The 22870-nt window shown below is 52.5% G+C and overlaps 2 protein-coding genes across 6 annotated transcripts; one reads left to right on the top strand and one right to left on the bottom strand.

Annotated features, from left to right (window-relative positions):
* Positions 1 to 1478: 1478 nt before the first annotated feature.
* Positions 1479 to 9365, top strand: Gas2l2 (growth arrest-specific 2 like 2). Its single transcript, NM_001013759.2, has 6 exons — positions 1479 to 1956; positions 3504 to 3745; positions 4677 to 4784; positions 5844 to 5940; positions 6507 to 6756; positions 7598 to 9365. The coding sequence occupies exons 1-6, from the start codon at positions 1572 to 1574 to the stop codon at positions 9096 to 9098; spliced, it is 2583 nt and encodes an 860-aa protein (NP_001013781.1). The 5' UTR covers positions 1479 to 1571; the 3' UTR covers positions 9099 to 9365.
* Positions 9366 to 9960: 595 nt separating this feature from the next.
* Positions 9961 to 21863, bottom strand: Rasl10b (RAS-like, family 10, member B). Of its 5 annotated transcripts, none has more exons than NM_001361566.1 (4): positions 21625 to 21863; positions 18166 to 18522; positions 13024 to 13148; positions 9961 to 12440 (listed from the first exon to the last, which is right to left on the bottom strand). In NM_001361566.1, the coding sequence occupies exons 2-4, from the start codon at positions 18379 to 18381 to the stop codon at positions 12170 to 12172; spliced, it is 612 nt and encodes a 203-aa protein (NP_001348495.1). In that variant the 5' UTR covers positions 18382 to 18522; positions 21625 to 21863; the 3' UTR covers positions 9961 to 12169. The 5 variants fall into 5 exon arrangements, with proteins under 5 accessions (NP_001348495.1, NP_001348496.1, NP_001348497.1 ...); NM_001361567.1 differs by lacking the exon at positions 21625 to 21863 and adding an exon at positions 21119 to 21312 and having other exon boundaries at positions 9961 to 12535; NM_001361568.1 differs by lacking the exon at positions 21625 to 21863 and adding an exon at positions 21119 to 21312.
* Positions 21864 to 22870: the final 1007 nt, after the last annotated feature.

The raw sequence follows: 22870 nt of genomic DNA, 5'->3' as shown, positions 1-22870 counted from the left end.
ATCACTGCCTGATTGACTACACATTTATTCTGTTGTTATTTGTTTTGTCTTGATTATTGAGGCAGAGTCTTACCATGCATGCCAATCTGGACTTGAGTTTGCTATGTAGGCTGGCCTTGAACCCTCAATCCTCCTGCCTCAACTTCCCAGTTACTGAGATTATGGGGGTGTGCCAGCATTCTGAACCAGACTTCTTTGTTCATCTACCACCCATCACCCAGTAACATACATGTAACATATATGTAGCCTCCATGAGTTCAGGCAGTGATGGTTTTGTTTGTTGCTGTATTCTAAGCTCCATGATAGCATCTGGTACATAGTAGAGGCTTAAGAACTCTTTGTTAGCCAGGCGATGGTGGGGTGTGCCTTTAATTTCATCACTTTGGAGGCAGAGGTGATCAGATCTCTGAGTTCGAGGCCAGCCTGGTCTACAGAGTGAGTTCCAGGACAGCCAGGGCTACACAGAGAAACACTGTCCCCCCCAACCCAAAAAAAAAAAAAAACAAAAAAACAAACAAACAGACAAACAAAAAAACATAGAAGGAGGGAAAAAAGGAGGAGGAGGAGAGAGGAAAAGAGAGAAGAAATCGTTGTTGAATGAATGCATTGCTGTGACCATGGGGTGAGCTTGTTCTAGAAGAATCACACGGATGAATCAAGTTCTCCAGAGCAGATGGGAATCACGGTGTTCAGACAGGGTTGCTGGGAGAGCCCGTGAGAGCCGGGGTTCACCCAGGCTGGGTATTCTGATGTTTTCACACACACATACACACACTATTCCCTTGTTCCTTACCCTAGAAGGACAGACATTGTCCTTCCCATTTGACAGTTGACAAACTAGGCACAGAGAGATCGGGGCTTGCATGCCACCTCCAGAGGAATATAGGGCAAAACTCCCGTCTTTGGGCTCTATTGCTGTGTCTCTTCCGCGCTCACTCATTTCCAGGGCTCGCCCATCCTTAAGCCCCAGCCCCGGAACGTCTCCCTCAGCTTCCCCTCAAGTCCCCCACAAGGAGTCAACTGAGAGAGAACCCAGTCCCACCCTCTCTGGCCGGCTCCCTGTGCTCAGGCACACAGGCTGCTGGAAGGAAGGAAGGGTTAACAAGGAGTGTTTGTAGCAGCGGCGTCTCCAAGGAGAGGAAGGAAAGCTGAGCAGAGCAGAGCAGCGGGCCAGAGCCTACTTGCTTGTTCTGGCTCCCTGGACGGTGACGGTGATGGTGGCGGTCCGGAGGCAGTAGATGACCTGCCCTGGGAAGAGAGGAGTACCCTCAACTTTCACCAGTCCCAGAAGCGCTGAACTCTGGGACTAGGCAGCTGAGAGTGAGGTCGCTGCAAGCCACCAAAGAAAAGTTCAGGCAGGGATTGAGGAATGTGGGCAGTGGGGGCTGGGCCTGGCCCAGAGGCTGAAGCCCATAGCAAGCCGCAGAGCCCCTGGGCTCTCAGAGGGTAGAGGGGGACCCATTGAATCAAGGAGAACTGGGCCAGGACCTTGACTAGCAGGTAGCAGAAGTAAAGAGACAACAGTGGGGGGACAGGAGGTTGTTACTTCCTCCCACACTTGAGTTCCAGTCATGTCTCAGCATGTGGGACATGGGAGGAGACCCAGGACCCCAGGACCTCCTGTGCGCAGCATCCGGCCCTTCAAGTCCAGCGAGCAGTACCTGGAGGCCATGAAGGAAGACCTGGCTGAGTGGCTTCGGGATCTGTACGGGCTGGACATCGATGCAGACAACTTCCTGCGGGTGCTGGAGACTGGCCTGGTGTTGTGCCGGCATGCCAACACTGTCACGGAGGCTGCTCTGGCCTTCCTGGCTGAGGCACCTGAGCGAGCTCAAAAGATTCCCATGCCCCAGGCTGGAGTTTTCTGCAATGGGGCTGCTCAGCCGGGTACCTTCCAGGCCAGGGACAACATCTCCAACTTCATCCAGTGGTGTCGCAAGGAGATGGGGATCCAAGGTAACGCAACGATCTCAGACCTTTATATTACAGGGGCACGAATCACTCAGAGGCTTAAGCTAAGTTAGACCTGGGGGACAGGAGTTGAGGTATTGTAGATTTTCCGTGCAGTAGCTTAGAGAAGCATCAGGTTCTCCACCTCACAGTAAATCCTTAGTAAATACACACTGATGACCAGTAGATATCCACCAATGATGAAATCCATGCATTGCCTCTTCTGTTTCCAGTGCATGCTAGGTTCTTAGAACTGAGGAGAATAGGGCCCGAGGGCCCAGGAATGCATGGTCTAGGAAGGCAGACAGCTAAGTAGATTAAGAGATTACAGCCCAGGGAGATGTGTGTTTCAAAGGTATACAATATACAATATGGGATCTAGAATGACAATGATCAGTCTGATGACACAGTAGTGGGCACCAGCAAGGGCAACAAGAGGGAGGAGATTTGAACCAAAGAGAGAAGTTTGGGAGAGGAGATTAATTAGTCAGGGAGCAGTGGCAAAGCACAAGGTAGGTGGATAACTGGGATGGGCTGGCCATCGAGCAGGAAGGACCGAAACAGTGGTTCTCGACCTTCCTAATGCTGAGACCCTTTAATACAGATCCTCATCTTGTGGTGACCCCCAACCATAAACTTATTTTCACTACTATTTCATAGCTGTAATTTTGCTGTTGTTATAAATTATAATGTACATATCTGATATGCAGGATATCTGATAGGTGACCTTCCAGGGGTTGTGACCCACAGGTTGACTTGACTAAAAGGATGGGAAGGAAGCTCAAGGCGGGAGGTCTATAGGGAAAGGCATAGTCCTGCAGGGACTCTCAGGGCTCAGAGAGTGACAGCTTTTGGCCTTGAACCCAGGAATGGGATTAGGTGTGATTGCACAATTCTCCAGGCCAAAAGTAAGTGGGAGGAGACAGGGAAAGGGTCAAGTTTGGACTCCGGGCTGGTAGAAGGAGGCAAGGGGCTGGATCAAAGGTTAATCAAAGCTAAGGATGTAGCTTATGTTACAGCTTATGTACGGCCTTGGGTTCCATTCCCAGGACCATACCCACAAACAACTGCTGCTTTCAGTTGAGATAGACCACACCCACATTTTTCAGATGAACACCGGAGCTCTGGAACTAGCTTGGGGGTCACATAGCCACAGGAGATTCCTGGACTGAGCCCTATAGGGTCAGGTAGTCAAAGTCTATAGTCAAGCTAGCCTGGTTATCTAGAGCTAAGTTTAGGGTGTCCGGAAGATGGCTAACAGAGAAACTGCTTTCTGCTCCTGGGATCTTCTCATTGGTTAAGTGGATCACGGGAGGGAGAGCGGGATAAGGAGCGGTTTCCTTTGGTCCTAGGATCAGCTAGGCTCCAAATACTCACCTGCTCCTGCAGTTAGCCTGGCTGCCTTGTGTGGATCCCTTCCTTCTAAGAGCTTCCTCAACCTGAGATGCTGAGACCCGAGCCGCCCTCCTGTGCCCGCTACCCCTGCCTTGGGATGGGTTCCAGAGGGGTACTCAAGCCACCCGTGTCCCCTGCTCTCCTTTGTCCCACACCAGAGGTGCTGATGTTCGAGACAGAGGACCTAGTGCTCCGCAAGAACGTGAAGAGCGTGGTACTGTGTCTGCTGGAGCTGGGTCGCCGCGCTTGGCGCTTCGGTGTGGCGGCGCCCGCCCTGGTGCATCTGGAAGAGGAAATTGATGAGGAGCTGCGGCGCGACCTGGCCTTGCCATCGCCCGACCCACCACCGCCCATACCCCCTGCCCGCAGGCCTTGCCACTTCCACAACCTGGACCAGATGGTGAGGTGCCCAGCCACGCCTCAGGCCGAACATGTGCCCTGCCTTCCTCTTTCCCAGTCTCCACGCCCTGCTCCACTCTGAGCCCCACCCCTAACCACATGTAACAGCCGCTACTGCTGCTTACCGCCTTTGCACCAGTTCAACACTGCACCTCTCATTTGGCCCCGAGGACTGGGTGCCGAGAACACGGTATCTTCGCTACCAGCTAACAACCACCATATGGCTTCGGGCAAATCATTTAACCTTTCTGATCTTCCCTTCACCAGCATGTAGTGTAAGGAAACACAGTACTTATTTTCTGGGACTGCTGTGAGACTTAGTTATGCAACATAAAGTGCATGGGACAAAGAGTGGGACCCCACCACAGAGGAGCTACTTCCTGAGGCTAGCCCAATGCCCATGTCTGGGGAAAATGGGGTCCCAGGAGGGTTCCCCCTTTTTTTCATTTTTCTCTCCTCCATTTCCCCATCTCCTCTCTTTCTGCTTTGCTCTTCTCTTTCCCTTCCTTTGTTGTGTGGCCAAATGTGGTCTCAAACGTCTTCAGAATGGTTCCTTAGCTGAAGGCCTGTGAAGGATGTTCCACTCTGGCCGGGCTGCCTAGGTGTTTTTTGTTTTTGTTTTTGTTTTCTTCGAGACAGGGGTTTTCTGTGTAGCCCTGGCTGACCTGGAACTCACTCTGTAGACCAGGCTGGCCTCAAACTCAGAAATTCACCTGCCTCTGCCTCCCAAGTGCTGGGATTAAGGCATGTGCCACCATGCCCAGGTGTTTTTTAAAAGCCTTCTTCTTCCTACTTGCCTCTCAGCCCCTAGCTGTGATCTCAGCACCAGCCTGGTGGTACATAGGCACCGCCCGTAGCTTGACCCCGTATGTGAATGGACTAGGGTATTCAGGCAGAGAAGAGAGCTGAGCCTCTGCCACCACCACCCACAGGTGCAGAGCCTCGTCAGCCATTGCACATGCCCAGTGCAATTCTCCATGGTCAAGATATCTGAGGGGAAGTACAGAGTGGGGGACTCCAACACTCTCATCTTCATCCGGGTAAGTCTGACTTAGGTGGGGGGACATCCAGGGTCAGTGAAATGAGGTTTCTTTTCATAGAACCTTGACTAAGCCTGAGGGCGAGGACAGGAAGTCGGCCATCATACACCCCGAGTCACCAGGCCTTGAGGCATTCCCTTACCTTGGAAATTTCCAGAAGATGCCTGCCAAAGTTGCCAAGCTTATCCCATCCTCTCCTCAGTGCAGCTGGTACCACCATCCTCCACCACCTCCATCAGAGCTGAGTCCACAGGGTGCCCCCAGGCAGAAATAGTGTATATGAAAAGGTGCCCTCACTTTCCCACTCCACAGGATAGGTCAGAGAAAGGGACCTAAGAATCTGGGCTTTTGTGTTCTGTGCACAGCCCCAGTCATGTGGATCCCAAACTACACCACTCAGATCCTGACCCATCCATCCTGTAGAGTGAACAGCATTGCAGGTCTGGGTGGAGGGGGGGGGGATCTCGCTAGCCCTTCCCCATGTCTGACTTCACCTCCCTGGAGATGCTCTGTGCTTAGGAATGTGGACAGCAGTTGGGTGTGGTCAAGCCCTTTCCTTGGGCATAGAGCACACCTGGGAGCAGAGCCGACAACAGCCTGAGACCCCCTCAGACCCCGAAACAATAAGTAGTCTTGTGGCATGGGCATGAGTCAGGGATCTTGGCACCACTTTTGAACCATGGAAATTAAAGTTTGGAAAGTCTGTAGGACCTGTTTTATTACAGCGTTGAGCAGGTCTCCCACTGTCTCTGTCACACATCACAGGGGCATGATGGTCCCATACCAAGCAGAGACACGTTCGAGGCCCTGTATAGCCACAAGAATGTCCTGAGATCTGGCCAGCAATCCAAATGCCTGTGTGCTCCCTTGTTCAGTTGTGGCTGTGCAACGTCCTGTTTAGCAGTTTGGCCCCTACCCTTGACAAGTGATGTCTGATGGCAGTCATGGGTAAAACTAAAAAGCAAGATATTCTGTCTCCCAATCACACGCGTGTGTAAGGGGGTATACGGGAATAGGGAAAGCTCTCCACTCAGCTCAACCTCACCTTTGCCCCCTCAGATCCTCCGGAGCCACGTGATGGTGCGTGTTGGGGGTGGCTGGGACACGCTGGGCCATTATCTGGATAAACATGACCCCTGCCGGTGCACGTCCCTCTGTGAGTTCCCTAGAAAATTTCCTCTATGGGCCTGGCTAGAGAGACATAGACATAGCTCCTAGTTGAGAGGCAACTTGTGGGAGAGCAAATAGGCCTGATCTCCAGGGGCTCTGCTGTACAGGGATCTGTGGATGAGGGCCGAGGGGGCAGTCATGACTCAATACTAAGAGTAACCACAAGGTGGCGCTCAGGGCACGCAGAAACAACGTTGTCCAAGGTACGGCTCAGTAGAGCTCAGATTTGGCCTTGGAGTCCACACAGGGGGGCTTGAAGATTTTCAGTCCTTTTCTAATCTTCATCAGTACCTCAAGTCACCCTGAATAAGCATACAATTTGAATAAAAGTTTTAGATCGGCAATGCCATATAGCTTTCAGTAAATCCTAATGTTGGGCTCTCTGACTAAACTGTGTCTCCTGAGTCCTTTTGTAGAAACTGGGTCTGCCACTGTAGGTTCTGGTGCCTATATGGGAGAATAAGGAGAATTTGACATGGTGGAACAGTGAGTTTCATAAAACAGGAATTGAACTCTTCCTTCTTATGATTTCTCTGGGGCCCATTGTGATAGCCCACAAGCCAGGCAGCTTCCTGAAGCCCCCAGGACCACCGGTGCAGCACGAAGTGAAGGTGCAGGATGGGCCCTCACAACCCCAGCCTACAATGACCATCAGCCGCTCACAGAGCCCACTGCCTCCAGTGGACTGGAAGACATACACCTCTTCCAGCCGAAAGCTGAGACCTCCCACACCTTCCTCTCCTGGACTCCGTAGTGAACCCCCAGTGAGGGCCAGAACCCTCAGAGAGGATCCACTCCCAAGGTACAAGAGAGGGACATGGAAGTGCCCCCCCATAAGTCTACTCTCAGCAGCTCATCCCCCAAGATAAAGGGAACAATGTCTTACACCAACAAAATGTCACATAAGCTGGATATGATGGCACATGCCTAGAGTCCTAGCATCCAGGCAGCTGAGGCAAGAGGGCTGTGATTTTGGGCACTTCCCAGGCTACTTCAGGAGGTCATATCACAAAAGCCACATACCCCACAGGGGCAATGCTTCCCTAGTATGCACAAGGCCCTGGACTCTACACCCCAGGGATGCAGAACAAGACAAGGCTTCATGTGTCTGCAAACAAAACAGCACCCAGGACCTAAGGATCACCTAGTTGCTCCAAACACCCATCTTTAGACAAGGGGACTGAGGCCATACTCAGTGTTCTTCCATTTCATGATAAAGCTAAGACTGAGACCTGCCCCAACTATGAATAGCTTCTTATTATCAGTCTTCTGGTCTAGAACTTTTCCTTGAATGGTCTGAAGTCCCTCTCTATCTGCTGCATGAGAACAAGGATGCCCAGGCCTCTAGAATGGCTGCATAGGGGTCTCTTGGTCTGTCCCAGGGAAGAACACTGGTTCTCTAAGCCCCACCCCCCATAGTGTTCCCATGGGAAATGCCTCTGATTATCCTGAGTCCCTTTTGAGTCTGTTTTTCTTTTTCTTTCTTTCTCTCTCTCTTTCTTTCTTTCTTTCTCTCTCTCTCTCTCTCTCTCTCTCTCTCTCTCCCTTCCTTCCTTCCTCTCTCTCTCTCTCTCTCTCTCTCTCTCTCTCTCTCTCTCTCTTTCTTTCTTTCTTTCTTTCTTTCTTTCTTTCTTTCTTTTCAGGTCCCAAGAGAAACCAACTCCATCTCAGAGGATGTCATCACCTGGTCCCCAATTCTCATCTACTTGTAGGGGGCCAGACCTACAGAGTACCCTGTCTGGGAAGAGAGCAAACAGATGCCCAGGTGAACCGCCCAGAGGAAGGACTCCCACATTGTGGGTTCACAAGGAAGCAGGCAGTCGAGGAACACACACCAAGGCCCCCACACCACAGAGGCTCCAAATCCCTGAGGCCACCAGCAAAAGGACGTCAGCAAGGGGACCATCGCCCCCACCTCGTTCCTCCAGCCTAGCCAGTCCTCACATGATCTGGGTCCTGCACCAGGGTGCCTCCCCACAGCTCAGTGAACCCATGACTGTTCATTCCTCATCCCCTGGCAAAGGGCTCACCAAAATCCCTATCCGGTTGTCCCCTGCCCGGCCCCCAACTCCAGGAAGAAGCTCTTTGGGTACTGAAGGTGAATACTCCACGGGGAGAGGCTCCATCTCATCAAGGGCCCTCGAAGGGAACCTGGATAGATCCACACATGGGCATCACTCTGTGGAAGCAAGTGGGGACCACCAGACAGACATCCAGACTACTTCAGAGACTGAGGATCCCAGGAGCTTGGGTACACAGAAGTGGAAAGAGAGACACACCTCTTTGGCCCTGGGCAGGCGCAGAGAGCAAGCCCTCTATGATAACCTTAAAGAGGAGGTTGTGGCCAACATGAAGCTGCTGGAGGTGGGGACTGCCTACACTCAGGGTACAAGGTCTCAAGCCATCCCTCGAAGTGGGGTCTATGTTCCTAGCCTGGGTGGGAGGTGGCCTGAGCCTGGGGGTCCTTATGATAAAGTCATCCGGGAACTGGTTCAGGGTCCCCCACCCCTCCTTAAAGTGGATCTGAAAGCCTGGAAGGTTGGATCTGAATGCCTTCCTAGGCCAATTGTGGACCCAGGAAGCCCCAAAGAGAAGCTAGGTTCCAGAGAAACGGGGACAAGGATAAAGGCAAGCCTGAATGCTGAGGATACCACAGTGAGGACTGTATCACCTGCAAGAGGGCAGGGGTGCTCAACCCCGCCTGTATCTGCCAACCTGGAGGCTCCCACACGTTCATGCTCAGACCCCAGTTCTGACAAAGCCAGTGTATGTCTGGGCAAGGGCAAGAGAACTCTCCGGAAGCCCCAGAAGATCCCATCCATTTACAAGCTGAAGCTGAGACCCAGAATCCGGCCTCGTAGAGACCATAGACCTGAGAAGAGACCTTCCAGAATTCCCAAGCCACTGCCTTACTCCTGCCTGGTTCTAGCCAGGACAGCTCCTGGAAGCAGGCTATTAAAAGCTACATTGGGTGGCAAGGGAGGGGTCCCCTGCCAGGTGAATGGAACAGGTAAGAAGGAGGAAGAGAAAAAGAAAGGAGGCAGCAACATCTCCTTGGAGAGCAGCATCCAGCCCGCAGAGAGCCAGGAGCCTCTGAAGCTTGGTGGAACCCCACTTTCACCCGAGGAGGAATCTTGGGTCTGAAGAGCCCTCAGATAGGGAAGAGTACAGCAAAATTTATGCAGTGCAGAGTATGTGTGAGAAAGTACAGTCCCTCACTCAGCACAGTGTCTTGGCCAGGAATCGGCCTGAAGAGCCCACCAGTTGCGTGAATGGGCAGCCCATAGCTCCATTGCAAGCCAGCATCAAGCCAGGGGTGATAGAGAGCCCATTAAGAACACCAAGAACAGCTCCTCAGCCTCTGGACATTGCCACAGCTGTAAGTTATTAAACACATGTGGGTGTGCTTTGAGCCTAAGCTTTTTGGATCTTTCCCCTAAGACTGTAGAAGTGTAGAGAGGTACAACTTTAAAGGTCGTCTCTGCTGGAGGCGATGGGGACAAGGTGAGCTGTTAGCAATCGAGGCTTCCATAGCAGACGTGTTCAGGACCTTGGACAGCGACAAAGGCAGCTCCGCACAGGCTCCAGAAGGCTGGCCACCCTTGGCGTGGACTTCAAAGATTTGCCCCTGGTTCTGGCTCCGGATGACAGCGGGCTGGTTGATGGCATCCATCACACTTCTGTGTCTAAGAAGCTATGGTTCAGAGGCCCCAAGTTTGACCCTGACTGAGAGGAAGATGTAGAAGCAGTTAGGACTGAGTCTTGTATGTATCTGGGAAGGCAGGTGATGGTAACCTCTGTGTGGCTGTGATTAGCTGGAGGGAAAGGAGTCATATCCTGAACCTTTTCCCTTAGGTCTCTTGGTTGCCCTCAAGCTTTTGAGTGGGGAACACCACTCTTTCCACATAACATGTGCACGTGTGATCACGTACGCACACACACACACACACACACACTCTGCAGGGACCCACTCCTTCCTCCACGAGCAACAGAGCTGACACCGAAGTAGAGAAACGAGGGAAAACACTCCCTGATTTTTAATCTGACTTCCAATAACAGCTCAGTGGGTGTCACACACACTTCCAGACCCTGCATGGGAAACCCTGGTTGGGGAGGGGAAGGACGGAGACTCAGAATGGGGGGTGGAGGGACCTGAAATCCAAGACCTGGGGTGAAGAGGAAAGGGTGAGGGGGCTACATTCCAATGACTCCCCAGTGGAGGCAAGCCAGAGGTCTGGATCCTCCACCCTCTCCTGGAGTGCCCCAGAGTAAGGGGGTGATCGGGCACATGGGAGGCTGCCATCTTTACCCCACACCCCGAGGAGCCAGTGGTGGGGCTGCAGGAGAGGAAAGTGGGCACCCCTCCTCCTTACCCTCCCAGCCACTCTGAAGTGTGGGGGAGGGGAGCCACCGCCTCTGTTTCAGAGGGAGGCTCAGAGAGGGCAAATCGCTAGCCCAAAATTGTGCAGGACAGCAAGGACTAGAACCCAGAATGCTGGGCTGTCCAAAGTGAGGGCTGCTGTTGTACTGCAGTGCCCCCTGCTGGGTAGAGGGAGTGAGATTCAGTAGGGAAGCAATAGAGAGAATCATAGATTCCCTCCCACACGGGAACACCATAAATTCCCCATCCCACCCCTGCCCCAGATTCCTCCCCATCACCTCTCTGGGTACCTGATTTCCTGGTCTGTGCACTGCAGCCTTGGCAAAGGCTATGTACCCCTGTGTACAGGCGTCCTATGTACCCCTCTTGACAAAGGGTCCTTATGCTCCCAACTGGACCAGGGCTGAGGCTGAGGGTTCAGCCTCAGGAACTTTCTTTGGCCGGGGCAGGGGACATGGAACCACTTCTTCCTCCCTCCCTCCAAGTCCCCGAGCAATCCCTCAGGCCATTCCTGGAATCTCCATTATTATTATTTCTAAATCGGTACAAAACTGACAGTGATCAGCTCCGGTGACGAGAGGTAGAAACCCGGCCAGGCAGCCGGGGAAAATGGGGTGGGTGAGTTAGGGCATAGGGTCAACCTAGTGTTGGGATAAGGGGTCAGTCAGATCCTGAAGGCCTCCACCTATGAGTGGGGATGCACACCTGTCTTTCCCAGGCACAACTCCCTCATTCTTATTCTTTTCCTGGCTCTGCCCCTACAGAGACTGATCAAAACAACCTGAGACCTGATGGAGGCAGAATCTTAGGCAGTTCAACTGAGGTGGGGACAGGGACACAGAATCATCACTAGCATAACGTGACCCCCTCCCGGGCACCATCTTCCCCACCACCATCAGTCCCCCACAAACTCCACATCCCCCAACGTAGTAGCAGCCCACCCTAGTGCAGGAGATAACAGAGAAGTGGGACCTAGCATCAAGGAGAGAAAATGATCCTTTGAGAGGTTTCCTCTCCACACCGTCAAACAAAACAAAAAGAATTTTAGCCCCGGGGGCAATCTGGCTTTGGGGTCAGGGGTGAGGGGCACCCGGCAGGGACCATTGAGTTAAGGCTGGAAGGTAGGTGGTTGCGTCTCTGGGGGCTGCTGGGCAGGGAGGTCTCCCTGGATGAGGGAGAGCTCAGCCTTCTCTCCCTGACGGCTGTCGGACCTCAGCCCTCGGACCCCTTGGCTTCGGTCCTTGGGACACTTGCATCTCTCTGCCCTTTGCCGGTGGCGCTGCCGGGGAGAAGGCCTGGCATCAAAAAGCTGCCAGGATCCGCGACAAGGGGACGGACAAAATGAGAGCCCTGTGAGCGGAGCTGGGGAGCAGGGAGAAACACCGGAAGGTAGACAGGACAAATGAGGACTGGCAGACACCTGAGAGGACAGACATTGGAAAGAGGGACATGGGGTAAAGACAGATACACTGTGGAGAAGATGGGCAGGGGCCTGGCCAAGACAGCACCTCCTCACCCCACCCTCCATTTCACAAGCTCACCCCTTGGCCCACAGGTTGTGGCCCCTCCTGGGGCCGGGCACTACACTACAGCACTGAAGGTGACTGACCCAGGGAGACCCAGGTGGGAGGGGAGGACTGGGGAGTGGCGGGGAGACTCCCTCTCACCCTCTGATTCTCGTGGGGGAGGTGTGTGGCTGTAGGGGTGCTTCAGGCCCGGAGCCCAGAGTTCTCCTCCGGGGGTTTCCTGCTCTGGCCCTGGTGTCCCGCGGGAGGCTGGCCCCGCCCTGCCCTGCCTTTCGCTGGGACAGTGCTGCTGCAGGGCGCACGCGGCGTCACATGATGGCGCAGCGGTTGCGGCGCAGCGCTCCCTGGAAGCGCAGGGCAGCGTGCACGTGTTTGCAGCGGGCGCAGCCCACACTCTTGAGCAGCTCGCTGAAGAGCAGCAGGATGTGCCAGTTGTACTTGGCCGAGCACTCCACGTAGCCGCACTTCCAGGTCTTGCGCACCAAGTGCGACACGTTCCAGCGTGGAATCACGCGTCCGCGTTGCAGGTCGCGCTTGTTGCCCACGATGATGATGGGCGTCTCCGAGGTGCCGATCACCCTGCGGGTGGAGGCAGAAATTTGGGGGCGCTGCCAGTCTCGCAACCACTGGGCTCCGCGCTAGCGTGGGCTCTGTTCCAGGTGCAGCCCCAACCCCTTGAGGAAGGTTACATCTTTAAAGAACTCATCCAAAAAGGTCGACACTATTGTTCTGCCTATTTTACAGACAAGAAAACTGAGGCTTATATGTCAAAACTGATCCGCGACCATACACTCCCAGCCCCTGCTCTTCACTATTAGTATAGCCAACGTCATAAGTCGGGATCCCAAATGAGTCAATAGAAGTGGGATATTAGACCCACACCTGTAATTACAGCATTTGGGAGGCCTGAGGTAGGGGGATTTTGAGTTCAAAATCGGCCTAGCAACATAGTGAAACCCTGTCGAGAGAGAGAGAGAGAGAGAGAGAGAGAGAGAGAGAGAGAAGAAAAAGAAAGGGGGTGGGGACTCGTGGGAAGCAGAAAACTCAATACATTTCACTTGTGACCCCTCCTCCAGCAACCCCATCCATGTACCCCTCTTTTGGAGACAGGCCAGCATCAGGGCATCCACTGAGGTAGCAATAGATTGTCAGAAGTCCTCACCTCGTCTCCAGGATCTGCTGACGGATAGTCTTGACGTACTCAAAGCTGTCAAAGCAGCAGATGTCATAGACCAGGATGTAGGCGTGGACGCTTCGGAGTCCCCTGCAGCAGGCATCTGCCCACTCCTGCAACACCCCCGGCAAGTACCACAGTCAGAGCAGCCATGAGGCCTCCCAGCCTCCAGTCACCCTGTCAAACCTACACCAAACTGGTCCTTTCTATCCTGTATCCCCAACCCCAGAGGACCAGGCCCTAGGACCTCAGAGCTGGAACTCCTCCTCCCCTGTCAGATAGATAGAGCAAGCCACAAGCTGGTTACTTCCTGGCCCACCACACTATTTTGTGAGGATTTGTGGGTTGGATCTGTCTGATCCATCCATCCAGTCCTTTGTTCAAAGCGCATTTATAAATTCCCCTAACAGCACAGCCCTGACCTAATGGTTGTATCTACAATAATATGTTCCAAGGCTTAGCTGAAGCTCCGATTTACCACTTTTCCTGCAAGCAGAGGACTATACCCACCATCTCCTGTGTCTGAGGCCATGGATTGTACTCTGGTTACAACTATCCTATTTCCGGTTCCTCAACTGCAGTGAGCACCCAAGAGGGTCAGGACCCGGTTATTTTCATGTTACACACTATCTCCTCTGTTCCTTGTTTAATGAGTCTTTAGCTTTTTAACAGCAGCAACTGTGCCGATAAGCTCTCTCCATGGTGCTGAAGCCCTCAGTCCCCGGAAGCCCAAACAAGCTAAGTCCTACCTACCCCTGACACAGCCCTCAGGTTGCTGTCTGAATGCAAGCATGAAAAAGATTGAAACTAGATGTTAAGCGGGTGGGGAAGGGGAGAGACATAGGACTCTTGATCTTCCTGCCTCTGCCTTTCAAATGCTGGGATCAAAAGCATGCATCATCACGCCTGGCTTGACTATTTGAGTATTTTAAAATATTTTTGTCTGAGAGAACTTTTCCTGGAGGGGTTTGTGGAGCTGCAGCTCAAGATGAATAGGCCCGTGGAAAGGCTAAATGTGTTAACGAGAAGGTTCCCTAAGAGATTAATTAGCTAGTTAGTCTGCCAACAGATGTAATTGCGAAAGTCTGTTCAGGAAGGCAGCGTGCAGAAAGGAGGTCCCCGAAGCTTTGGGACAGGGACCTTGGAAGGCAAAGGAAAACAGGGGCTCCACTCATGAGACCCAGAGACGAGACTAGAATGGGAGGAAAGGAGTGCACTGCAGTCGCAAAGTATGGCCTGGCATGCCAGAGGCCCTGGGTTGCACCTCCAGTCCACACAGAAGACCAGAAGGAGGCAGAAACACGTCTCTAGCCCCAGCTTGCATGGTCGAGGTAAGAGTTTCAGCAGAGGTAGAAGGGGCAGACTTGGGTGGCAGCTGTGGAGTGTGGAGCTGGAAGTAGCACTTCTAATACAAAGGCTCGGGAGATGCTGCAGTGGGTATCCCTGGGGAGATGATGTGGCATCTTTGTGCTGAAGTTTTCATTTTGGGTGCAGAGGCAGGATACAGAAATCTAAGAATGTAGAAAATCACAAACCTGCTTCCTCCTAGACCAGAGAACACTATGTTCAGTGGGACACCCATTACCTCGGCATGGGGATGTGGGGAGGGCAGGGGCCTGCACATTTCTGCAACTCCCCTCTCACCCCATAAGAGGAATGGAGATCCCCAGGAGAGGGAGAGAGGATAGGTTCCATGCTGTAAGCTCTCTTCTGGGCTGCCAGACTTTGAGGGTGACAGTCCCTCCCCTCCTCCAACACACTGCCTCCTCAAGGGGACCCCAGGATGCCTCCCACTCACTCCTCTCAGGAGGCTCCTAAAAGAGAAGAGCAGAAAGCTCCAGACTGACTAGGCTGTCCCTCTACTCCTTAACCGCAGAGAGGGATGGAGAAAGCTCAGCCTTCCTGCCCGTGTGGTCCACATAGGGTTCTAATTTGTTCCCCTAGAGGTCATCTTTGGACTGAACTGAGTCAGGGGATGGACTACTGAGGAATGTGCTTCGTGCACAAAGTCCTAGGTTCAGCCCCGAGCGGACAAAGACAGAGACAGAGGAGGAGACATAAAGTTGAGCACAGCCACAGGGTCTCAGTTGCCTGGCCTCAGCCATGTGTCCTTGGGCATCTCCTTCGGCAGGTTGCATGTGCCCTCTAACTTCAGCTCCCTGCTCTGGAGAAGAAGGTACTGTGGAAGGTACAGGCTTAGACTCAAGCCTGCATTACTAGAAAGTGGCCACCAAGATTCTTAAGGTTTATGTTTGATTGTAGTTTTTGAGGTCCCTTCTTAGGACTTCTGTACTCAAAGCCCCTTCCTTAGCCATGCTCCAGGAGTGAAATCTTTGAGATCAGAGCACCAACTATGAGGGCCAATCAAGAAAGAAAAGGTCACTAGGTGTTGTGACATACACTTTTAATCCTAGTACTTGGGAGGCAGAGGTAGGCAGATTTCTGAGTTGGAGGCCAGCTCCAGGCTATCAAGAGCTATAGATGTAGAGAGACCTATCTCAAAAACAAACAAACAAAAACAAAAACAAAAAACAAAAAACAAAAAACAAAAAACAAAAAGAAGAGGAGGAAGAAGAGGAAGAGGAAGAGGAAGAAGAGGAGACGGAGTCACACAAGCATGATACTGCAAGCCTTTAATCCTAACACTTGGGAAGTGGAGGCTGGAGGTTTAGGGGTTCAAGGTCATCCTTGGCTTTAGAAAAAAATTTGAGACTCAAAAATAAATACAAACCCCCAAATAATAAGAATCCAAAACAGGCAAATGATATTAGTAGTTCTGGGGGTGGGGGATGACACAGAAACACAAAAGAAAGCCTTAAATATATAGAAAAATGCACAACTTCACTTACAGTGGGGAATGCAAATTACAGATCACACTAAGAACATCCTCTCTCTCATTCTAGAGCAGAGGTTCTCAACCTTCCTAATGCTTCAACCCCTTAGTACAGTTCCTCATGCCGTGGTGACCCCCAACCATTACATTATTTTGTTCTTCATAGCTGTGACTTTGCTACTATACTGAATTATAATTTAAATTTAAATCATAATTTAGGTATTCAGGATATCCGATATGTGACTCTCCCAAAGAGGTCACAAGCCACAGGCTGAGAACAGCTGTCCTAGTCTTGAAAATTGTAAAGTTTTCTAAGACACACAACTTTTAGAGAAGGGTCTCTTGGAGATACCTTTCAAAGCCCGTCCACTCCTGTAAATACTTGTGCAAAGACTGTTTATTCACTTGGCACTGACCCAACTGGTATAAGATTGGAAAACACCCAGTTGTCCAGTAAAGGAGGAAACCTCTTTGCAGTGGGGTTTTGAGTAGTCACGAGAATGACAATGTCCTCCAATGGGACAGGAAATAGTAGCTTTAGTTATAATTTTAAGTGTAGTGCCACACACCTTTAATCCCACACTAGGGAGACATAAGCAGATGGATCTCTTTGAGCCTGGTCTACATAGTGAGTTCCAGGACATCCAGAGCTACATAGAAAGACCCTGTCTCAAAACCAAACCAAAACCACCACCACCCCACCACAAAAACAAAACTAACAAAAAACAAATGGTAAATTGAAGAAGCAATGGCCAGGCTTGGAGGTGATTGCCTGTTATCCTGGCTACTCTGGAGACTACGCAAGAGTTCAAGGTCAGCCTGGGCAACAGAGCAAGATCTTGCCTCTTAATAAAAACAAAGTAGAAGCCTGGGCATGTAGCTGAGTGGTGGTGTGTTGACTTAATTAGTGGAGACCCTGGGTTCTATCCTAGGCAGCAAAGGACAACCAAAACAAGACACAGAACATTGTGGGGTTGATTTTAATGTAAAAGGAGGGTGGAATGAGAACATAGCTTCTTACTTGAGTGTCAACAAAGGATCAGAGACACTGGGTAGGGAGAGCAAGCAGAGGGTGAAGGAGCAGAGGCAGGACATACTGCTCGAGGCCATCTCAACTACACCTTGCCCGTTCTAAGATTAGTAAAGGTTAAATACACAACTGAACATAAAAAGAGTAACTTGGGCTTAGGGCCAGGTTTCATCAACATTTTCACATGGGAAGCAGAAGGTTCTGGACTGATACTCAGTGCCCTGACCTCTCAGGCACACTGTGGAACACATGCTCCCATGCTCGGATCAGACTCAAGATGGAAGGTCCTCCTGTTGGGGTTGCTCAGACTCTGCTGAGTTCCTGCAGGCCCCCAGCCTGAGGTGGCTGAAATTTCTGTTACAGCTAGCCAGGGTCTCTGCATACTAGCCAGGGTCTCTGCATACTAGCCAGGGTCTCTCTCTGCATACTAGCCAGGGTCTCTGCATACTAGCCAGAGGACTCTGCAGTGAGCAAAACTCAGCTCATCTTCCCCTGCAGTCAATTATCTCTCAAGCCAGTCAGAGAGAGGGGTAGAGGCCCTGGTTCTAAAAGCTGGGGGGGGGGGAAGGTATCTGGGGGATGCAGGTAATGGGGACCTTTACATTTAACTGCAAGGGGACTAGAAGCAGTCCTGAGGCTGGGGAATAGGGTACCTGGAAGAAAAAGCCCTGGGGCAAAAGATCTGATTGGGGTCTCCAGAGTTGCTGAGAATACTCTTTCTCAGGTCTCAGTCTGTCCATGAGGCCATGGCTGGCAGAGTGGAGTATGAACGGGCAATTAGTGTCCTCTTCTCCTCTTCCCCTGCTCCTACTTTGTAAGACATCACCTTCCATGACCCCATATTCCCGAGTGGGTTAGATCCTTCCAACCATTGCTGCTTCAGTTCCCTGGTCTCCTTCAAAGGCAACATTCATTACATTGTATAACTGCTTCAGCTCCATCTCCTCCAAAGGCAACATTCATTACATTGTATAATAACTGCCTGCTACATTAGTCTTTTCTTGCCAGACTATGAGTTCCTTGAAAGCAAATTTCCATATCTGATTTTGCTGACCATTCTGTCCTGATGCCCAGTGCAGGGGCCGGCACACATTAAACACTTATCAGATGTCTTCTGAATTCACTAGCACACAATGGGTACCTTCTTATGATGGCTTTAAGGAGGGAGGCCCAGGGTGTAGCACAGAGCTCCTGACGGTGTGGCCAGAGCTGGGGATGTAGAGTGTTGCCTCCCCTTCCCTGTTGCCTGTTGTCCAAGGGAGCTTACCTGCAGTGTGTTGACAGGGAAGGCGCTGATGGGTGGGAAGTCCAGGATCTGCAGGTCGTGCACATGGCCATTCATGACCACAGCAGGCAGGTAGAGGCGGCGGGTGGTGGTGGGCACACAGACCTCGCTGAACTCGTTGTATAAGAATTGGCGCACGATGGCACTCTTGCCCACACCTCGAGCCCCCAGCACGGCCACCCGGTAGGTGGAGACCATGCCTCCCGCCCCACTCCGCCACCGCGTCCTTGCCTGGGGCTCCTCCGGGCTGCATATTCCAGGGGCTGGGGGCTCAGCCACCGTCAGGAACAACCATTGCTCCCTCTGCTTGCCTCTGGCCCTCTGTGGCCACCACCTAGACTGGGGGGACAAGAGGTGGAGGGGGATGGCTCAGTGCTCTGGCTTATTCCTGGATCTCTGCTGAACTTTCCCACCACTACATCATTGCTGAAGCTACCATTGCCACTTGGAAAGCATTCTTTTTCTAGACCCTCTATCTCCATCTATCCCCAAGTTCTTTCTTATCCACTCTTTTTGTTTGAAACCCTTGATTCTTCACAGGCTCCAATTTCCCTCCACCAAAGCATACTTCAGTGCACAGCAGAGAGAGCACTAACTAGACTTGGATTTAAACTTCAGTCCCAGCCCCAAGCCTGGGACAAACATCAGCCTCTCTCCATCTCATCCTGAAGAACAAATGCATTTTAATGGATGCCCTCTTGGCATCCTCAGGGGAGGAAACTCTTTTCTGTACAGAACTGCTCTCATCATATTCTGGACATCTTAATTTTAAGACTCTCAGGAGGTAAGTGCCCACAGCAGCCTCCAGTTACCAAGATGACCTAAAATGCCCCCAGTATTTCCCAAAGTCCCACTGAACTAGATGACTGCATTGACTCTAGAGAGTAATACATTAGAGCACTGGCTGCTAGCCTGCCCACACAGTTATCCTCGGTCAATACAATGCCCCTAAGGGAGAAGTATTCCTATTTGCACTTCAGAGAAGTTCTGTGCGCTCCAAACCACATAGCTTGGAACCTCAGCTACTTTCTGCGGTGCTTTGCGTGTTTAAGCTTAGTAATTCTAAACAGTGACAAGCTAAAAGCCGGGTCTGAGTCTATGACGTCCCTTGGCGCTCAGAGGGCCTGGCAGCACACAGCTGCTGCCCAGGAAGGGGCTGGACGCTGGCGATGAATTCATTACCTTTTCGCTGGCTCAGTTCCTGTGACTTTTAGAGCTTGAACACAAACCCTAGCTTTGATGAATTTTAGCTGTAGGTTTGTGAGTAAAACGTCTGCTTTGGACTCATGCTCTGCACGTGTGTAGAGCAAAGCCAATAGCCCCCAAGACAGCCTCAGTAAACCTCTTCGCTGGAAGGAGAAAACCTGGGCTGAATGATGAACCCCCCCATAGTAAGTGGGTGCAGAGAGGTGGTTTCCTGGGCTCTGATGGTTTCCATCATATCATGTTTTCATGTGTGTGTTTTTATATATGCATGGATCATAGGTGAATGCCTCCCCCCAGGCTGTCCTGGTTCACAACACTCAACCTACGATTATGTATGTATATGTGCACAATGGTAAATAAAGGGCAGGGTTTGGAGCAAGAACCATCAAGGTTAGACTCCCAGCTCTGCCATTTATTTAAATAATTTAAAGGATGACCTTGGCCAAGAAACTTCATAGGTATTGTGAGGTTGTCCACGGAAAGCCCAGTGCCTGGCACAGAGAAGGTATTGCAATGAACCGTGGCTACTTGTCCTCTAAGGTTTTCCCAGACGCTCAGTTGAACCTCCTGGCAATCTAGGAATGGGTCACTATCTACAGTTGCATGGGCTCATAAACTTGCAGTGTGTGTACCTGGGCATCCATATGTCCATATGCATGTATATGATGCCTTTCATTTTATTGAAGAACAAAAATCCATCACCAATAAATCAAGACCCAGAGACTTAGGGAAGGAAGCCACCTTAGCTAAGACTAGGACTCTAATCTCTCTTGTGCCTGCCTCATGCATGTCCCTTCCCCAACAGGTGCTCCTCTGAGCCTGCTTCCTACGGAGACAAAACTAACGCTACCACCACGCACAACCCTTCAGGTCCCTAGGCCTCTGGGGCATCCCTGGATGCTGCCAGCTTAGCAAAGAGGCTCAGCTGGGTTAATTACATAACAGCACGAGCAGGTGGGGATGGGGGAGTCCTGGGCCTTCGAGAGGGCAAAGAGCAAGAAAGAAGAACACGGACTCACTCTGGGTGTGGCAGAGGTTTCAGGATGTATCCTATCTGCAGATTCTCAAGCCCCCAAACCAACTCTTTTTGAGTAGTAGCAGACACGAAAACCAGGTACAGTCTGGGAGTCAAGAAGTGGGTACAAGAACAGCCCCCTATGCACTGGCAAGCCTCTGGAGCTACCAGGCCTAAGTGTGGCCCTGTCCCCAACTCAGAGGGAACAGATGCCCCTTCAGTTCTTCCCAGGCACAAGTCCTGGGTCTAAGCAGTTTACTAAGCCCACATGCCTAGTTATGTGGGGGTGAAAGGTCTGTCCCAGGAAGCAGGGCCCAGGCCCCCTGAGCTTCCCCAGGGCCTGCATTCTGCAGTGAGTCTGCAGACAGCTCCCGGCAAGAGGCAGGGGTCACACACTCGGGCCACAGTCTCTTTTTAGTCCCTTCCCCGGCCTGGACATCTTGGGTCTCTACCTCACACTGGGAAGGTCGGGGGTTCTGAGGATCCTAAAGGCCGGGCCGTACGTCCTCGGGTGGTGAGTCCCTACCACGTCCGCGTGGGGGTGGGGGCGCCGGCGGATGCCGGGCTCCCAGTGACCCGATCGGTGGCAGGTGTGGGGGCTGCAGGAGCCCCGCTGGCTGCCGGCTCCAGCTCCACTCCGGCTTGCCCGCTGCCCCCTCCCCGGGCTGCCCCTCACCCCGCGGTCGCCCCGCTCCTCCTCCTCCTCCCGCTTACCCGGGGCCGTCCCGGCTGCCTGCCCCCTGCCCTGGCCGGCGCGGCCGCGCTCCCCCCGGGCTCCGGCGCTGCCTTGGGCTCCCCCGCCCGGGGGGAGGATGAGGGGCGCCGCCCGCGGCCCGGGCGCGGCGGGCTGGGGCGCGGGGGGCCGCAGCACCGAGGGTCGCTCAGCTGCTCGCCCTGCGGAGCGCGCCGCCCCACTCGCGCCGGCGGAGGGGGAGGCGGGCGCGGGGGGTTCCGCTGGGTCCCCGAGCCCGACGGATTCACTGGGGCGCCGCGGGACCAGCTCCCCAATCCCTAACCTCAACCTTCAATCCTCCCCTACGCCCCCGACCCCCGCGACTCTCCCCTGGGAGAAATTAGCTCGAGCCTGGACGAGTTGGGGGCGGGGACGAGAAAGGCCCCGGAGCCTCTGCCTTCATTGCGACTCCCTTCCCACACAGCCTCGCACCCTGCCCTCGGCAGGGCTCGTCCCCTCCTCCCCACGCTGTCCTTTTGACCCTTACCGATACAGTCAGTCAGTGACTGGCAGATGCCCAGCGTGTGTCCTGCCCTGGTTGCTGGCATCCAGATTCTTGCTCTTCCACCCCTGAAGGACGGAGTAGAGGGTGGTCACTCTCACCCTTCACTGCGGCAGGGAACAGCAGGCCAGGCTAGTGCCAAGCAAAGCTGGTCCCCTGCCAAAGCATGACCTCCACTCCTCTAAGGCTGCGGATCCCTCTCCTTTGAGATCCCAGCATTTGCAGGGCTTGAGGGTGCAGTTCCTCTTGTATTTAATCTAAAATAGTCCTCACCAACATATTTTTATCAGTAGGTAACATTCCAATGTGGTAAGAGCTTTGCCTAAATCCTCAAGTTAAATTCCCAGAACATTCCACGAAGGAGGTTGTTTCCCCCATTTTACAGATGAGATCACTGAGGCTGAGAAAGGATGAGTAACTACTTTTACTTAAATGCAAAATGGAATGCTAAGGCTGTGTCACTAGCAGGGCAGCTTTGCTTCGGAAAAGCTCAGCAGAGGGCTCACATAGTCCAGTGGAGAGGCCACAGACAAATTCCTTTGTGAAGTCAAAAGGGGTCTTAGAGGGCAAATCAGGTGGGCCACTTCAGAGAGGTCAGCTGAGGCTAGGAGCAACTGAGAGTCCAGAGACCTGACAGAATGCTTCAGGCTGGAAGAATGGGGTCAGAAGAGGCTGACAGAGGTTATGACCCTGACTGCTTCTTGTTCCCCTAAAAGGGTCTCAAAGACCCCCGTTTTACTTTTCTTGTTGGTGTGGCAAGTACCTGACAAAAGCGACTTAGTTTTGGCTATTGTGATGACAATAGACACATCTATTGTAGCCAGAAGGCAAAGTGGTGGGAATGTGAGGTCCCTGGCACTGTGCATGCAGCCTGGAAGCAGAGATGCACGTTAGCGTTAAGCTCAAATTTCAATTTCCCCTTTTGCCTTTTTAGTCAGTCCGTGGGATGGTGCTGCCCGAGATGCAGGTGGAAAACCCCCTTCAGTTAAACGTCCCTGGAAACACACTGACATGCCCGAAGATGTGTTTCCAAGATGGCTTCAACTCTGGTGAAGTTGACAAGGATGATTCTCTCTCAGAGACCCAAACCACCAGGAGTGTCCTCACTCCTGTACTGGATGGACAAGGGCCCCTGAAACAGTGCACCACCGCTGGGCATTCGATGCCTTTAGAGTGGTGGGGAGAAACAAGCCTGGTATCCATCCACCAAGGGTTTTCCGCATGGAACTGA

Source organism: Mus musculus, chromosome 11 (assembly GCF_000001635.26).
Source record: "Mus musculus strain C57BL/6J chromosome 11, GRCm38.p6 C57BL/6J".
NCBI lineage: Eukaryota > Metazoa > Chordata > Mammalia > Rodentia > Muridae > Mus > Mus musculus.
Note: the sequence above shows the minus strand (reverse complement) of the source record. Positions and strands in the feature narration are given on the sequence as shown.